The following is a 5,077-nucleotide window of genomic DNA, read 5'->3' as shown; positions in this document are numbered from 1 at the left end:
GTCATTGCAGTGTGAATTTATGTCAAATCACATAAACAATTTGGAGATGTACGGACTGACACTGTCAGAGAAATCTTACATTTCATCCTCCACAATGGATATTTTCGTTTTGACAACAAACTGTATCTCCAACTCAGTGGTGTATCAGTGGGTAATAGAGTCATTGTTATTTATGCACGTTTTTGAAACAACGGCACTTGCCAAGTGGCGTCAAGATACCAACACCGGCCCTGATCTCTGGCTTAGGTACATCGATGACGTGTTTGGACTATGGAACCACGGTCTTCTTTCTTTAATTCAATTTTCAGACTTTCTAAATTCAATAGACCCCAACATCCAGTTCACCCTGAATCATTCGAATAACAAGAGGAACATAGATTTTCTTGACGTTACTTTAAGGTTTGACACTGATAATATACAATCTAACTTGTTTCACAAATCAATAAGATAACCTCTCTTCCTTAACTTCGACTCCCATCATCCCAAAGCTTCCAAGAAGTGCGAAATTTTTGGAGAATTAAACAGAATCGATCGCAAATGTAGTGAAAAACAGAAACAAAACACACTCCGAACTAAAATCACTTCTTCTGAGCAACGAAAATCCATCTTTTTTACATCGAAAACATTTTCAAGGAATATGACGCGCAAAAATCAGCATCACATTTGCAACATGAGAAAACACAGATAAACAAGAAGAAAGATTTTCTAAACATAACACAAAAAAGTTATTTGTGTAACACCTCTAATTGACGAAGCTATCTCCAGGAAAATAAAAACTGTAATCAGAAAATCTGAACTGCCAATTAAAGTTATATAACGGCCAGGTACAACCCCAAAAAGCCAACTTTCAAAATCTCGGTACACGCACTACAATGTCATAAAACCAACTGTCTTACAAAAACATGGTCACAATCTAAAGATGAGTGTCTTGTCTCCAATGTTGTTTACCACCGTACATGTAACATTTGCCATCATACGTACAGTGGAGAAACCGAAAGAACCATACACACAAGGAAAGGAAAACATATTGACATTCGATATATACAACAACATTATAGAAGCGCAGTTGCAGATCATTTTTTAATTAATCATAGACATGTAACAACTGATTTGAAACCACTATTTTCTGTACAAATCTTCACCAAAGTCACTAAGTACACTGACAGAAAATTCAAAGAAGCTTTTCTCATCGAACAACTACAACAACAGGTGAATAGGGACAAAGGATGGCGCCTGTAATTGTAATCATTTTATTTTATCATATCTTTTTGTTATTTCAATATGTAATTTTAGTAGAACTTTTGTTTATTACAGGTGACAGTTAATTATTTCAACAATACTTTTCATTCAAGAATAAGCTTTACTATTTAATATGTCAAAAGCACGTTATAGATTCGAATAGAATTTATTATTTAAACCATTTGAAGCTTTGTAATGTCAGCTTTTGGTTTGTGTTTTAGTGAATGCTCCTGAAGAAGCTGTAAAGCGAAACGTTGAGTGTCTAATTAAATAAAAATAACATTTTGGTGTTATAATGTCGTTTATTTCTAGTATTAATATGTCTTCTATACACCAATATGCACTACAGAAATTAAATAATAAGATTGTTTTATTAATAAGAATAATAAAACATTGTCTCCAGCGACTCCGGGGCCTGGCTTGGCCTAGTGGTTAGGACGCTCGACTCACAACCTGCGGGTCGTGAATTCGATTTCCGTCACCGAACATGCTCGCATTTTTACCCTTGAGGGCGTTGTAATAATGTGGCTGTCAGTCTGATTTTTCATTGGTAAAATAGTAGCCCAAGAGTTGGCGGCAGCATGTTTTGTTGACTAGGTGCCCTCTTACTAGTCTATCACTTCAAAATTAAGAACCGCTTGACCAGGTAGCTCTCGAATAGCATGCTAGAAATTCAAACTGAAATATAATTAATTCCCTATTGGTAAATATAGCAACTAACCTTTTTATGGGGGGTGGGGAGAGAAAGCGCAATTTTTAAAAGTGTAAACTGAATATTATTAAACTTATTTAAGTTTGGCTTAAATTTAAATTTATTCGTTAGATTGATACGAAACTTAATGATATTAAAGTATGTGAAAGATAAAGTGACATAATTAATTTGGTGAACTGTGTATTAGTACTATTAATTAAGCCTTTAAAGTTGAAATACATAAACCTAATGTAATTGTTGTTAGTAATGCTGTACTTTTGAGTACGTTTAAATTATCAATCGGCTTAAAACTAAATCTTACCCAAATATCGGGCTAGGTAATCTTTTAACAATTTGGTACTTGAAGTACCTAGCCCGATATTTCACTTATTTGGGTTAAACTAAATACAGCTTTAACTTTAAAGTTTAAATACCAAAGCCTATGTTAACAATTAACAATAGTAACACTACCTTATACGTTTACTTAGTTCTCGTAAATAACAGTGGCACATGGTCTGGTAGTTTATAATTATACCTAAACATTTAAAGTTAAAGGTAGAGTCAGAACTTGCCTGTGTAGCTCTGTAAGTTAAGATAGTAAAACTAAAACAATTAAGTTCATTTCACTTGCTTGTTATGTTTGTTTTACTTTTAGAGAAAAACTAATAGTAATAGTTTTTGATAGGGTTTAAAATAAAATTTAAAGTAAGTGTAGACTCAAATTTCGTATAAAATTCTTGTTCAGTGTCAATAATCATTTATGTTAATCACTCACTTGTATGTTGACAATGAGCAGAAGCAAAAAATTCTTGATGTTATAACTATAAATTTTGCACACTTGTTTTTATGGAGATATAGAATCTATCATTTGTCTTTTTTTTCCCAATATATCAATATACAAAAACCTTCTTGTAAATCTTTGTAATTGAATACTTCACCTTATGAACATAATTTTTATGTTAAGGGGGCTAATTGCTTGCCAACCTTGCAGCAAGCGAGTTTTTTGTAGATACCCCTTTGATTCCACTGGCTTAAATAACCCAGTTAGTAGAGCATAAGACACAATCTAGTAAGAAGTTTAAATTGTGAAATGAGGTATACCTTAAATAAATAATCCTTTTAATATTTTTTTTTCATTTTTTGTGAAGCTAAGGATGTATTTTTTCTTTTTTTATTAAGTTTTTGCCATTTGCATGGCAGACTGCAGGGTCTAAGGAAAATATTTTCTGCAAGAATCGAGCAGTGTATTAATTGTTATCAATGGAGGAGCCAAACCAATTTTAATTCTTATTTAGTATGAAAACTCTCATTTAATACTTGGTTGCCGTGTGATTAACCTTGGCCTTTTTAGTTTATATTTTAAAGTTTTGTTAAAATAAAGAGCACTTATTTTCCAGCACTGTGATATAACCCATGAATCCTCAGATTCAGAGTCCTGACATGCTATCAATAGGAGCCATGCTTTCTCTTTATTGCTAGTAGTGTTTTGTGATTTAATGTTTTAAGGTTGTGGAATAATTCAAAAATGAATTTTATGTGTAGAACTGTGTTATTTTACTGATAATTGTTTTATGACAGTATTCTCATTTTTTGTAACCTGGCAAATGATGGAGTCTTAAATGTTCACCCTCACAAAAGAGGACATATCAGACTGAAAATGTTTGAGTACCCCTATCTTTAACTTGTTAGCAAAAGAATGATGATTTAGACCTGAACTTTCATCAAGTTCATGTCCAATGATATTACATTTACATCAATCATTAACAGTGGGCATGAAAACTTTGAGATTATAAACAAGTGTTTTACATTTGTGTTCATATTGAATGGGAATCTATCATGTCTTTTCCTTCCCATTATAGGAAAAACTTATAAGCCTTTTTTTGTGTACTTCATCTTAAGAAATCAATTTTTGAATGCTTTTCTGAATATTTCTTCTAAAATCCAATTTAAAATATTAATTTGATATTTTATATATATTGAAATAACACTAGTATTAGACTTTAGTTATCCAATATACATGATAAAAAGAGTGAAACTTAATATTTTTAACTATATTTTTAGACCATAATACTAAAATCCTAGTGAATTATATATGTCAATAATAGGTGAAAATCAACAAAACATTCACTTCAATACATAAATTTTATAAACTTGTACATGAACTTATCCATGATCTACAACAGGTGTTCTCAAACTGTGAGTCACAAAAGTGTTTGAAAGATTCAATAATCCTCTTTGATGTTTTTTTTTCTTTTTCTTTTGTAAATACTAATACATTCATATAAAATGCTCAACCATTTTGCTGCCTGGTTGTGCTAGAAGAAAAGCATTTCCTTTTTTTGTTATTTTTAAATCATTGCAAAGTAACACAAGGGCTGCCTGTACACAGCCATCCCTAAATTTAAACCAACAGCCTTAAAGGAAGAATACTAATCAACACCCACCACCAAATCTTGAGCTACTCATATTTGACTGAATAATGGGTTCTGGTCAGCATTCTTACAGTGCATCCATAATCCTATTTACATTTGTAAAACTTACTAATCAGGTGTAACATCAAATTAAACAGAATACTTGCTTTTAAACAATGGAATAAACTATTGTTAAAGTTACATTTTTATGGTTGTTATAAAAAATATTTTAGGCCATTTAAATTTTTAATTGTTAGATAAGAATGTTACAAAAGAAATCCAATGTGGTTTTACTAACATCTGTCAACCATCATTGTCAAATTTTTATTTATGCAGAACAAAAGTCACCGAATGATACATTAATTTTATATGTAGATGAAAAAATTGACAAAATCTTGGAAACATCAAAAACCATTCAAAGAATTAAGACACTTGGCTTCGGATGTTACCAAATGTGAAAACAATGAACAATATGAAGTGCAGTGTGACACGTCCAATCCTGGCCCTCTTGGCAGCACACAGAAGCAGCTGACTAATGATCAAGAAAAATATGGAAGTATTGAGAAGATTATTGATGGTCTACAGGATGAACAAAAATTGAGAGATTCTCTTAGGTACATTATATGTTAGATAAACACGTAAGAACTGTAGGTAAGAGTTCCATATGGCACCCCCACTCAATTTTAAAAAAAAATTCATCAAAATAATATTTATGTATTAATAAATCATATTAATA

At 31.5% G+C, this 5,077-nt stretch overlaps 1 protein-coding gene across 1 annotated transcript in view; it reads left to right on the top strand.

The window, feature by feature from the left end:
* The first annotated feature begins 1,891 nt into the window (after positions 1–1,891).
* LOC106467802 (DNA polymerase theta-like) overlaps positions 1,892–5,077 on the top strand; it is a 67,919-nt gene continuing 64,733 nt past the window's right edge. Inside the window, exons 1-2 of the mRNA XM_022396659.1 lie at positions 1,892–1,942; positions 4,717–4,955. Coding sequence (XP_022252367.1) covers positions 4,717–4,955 — 239 coding nt within the window. The 5' untranslated portion in view covers positions 1,892–1,942. The remainder of the gene's footprint in view (positions 1,943–4,716; positions 4,956–5,077) is intronic.

The sequence above is a fragment of the Limulus polyphemus genome, unplaced genomic scaffold, assembly GCF_000517525.1.
Source record: "Limulus polyphemus unplaced genomic scaffold, Limulus_polyphemus-2.1.2 Scaffold83, whole genome shotgun sequence".
Taxonomy (NCBI): Eukaryota; Metazoa; Arthropoda; class Merostomata; order Xiphosura; family Limulidae; genus Limulus; species Limulus polyphemus.
This window is presented reverse-complemented; position numbering and strand designations above follow the sequence as displayed.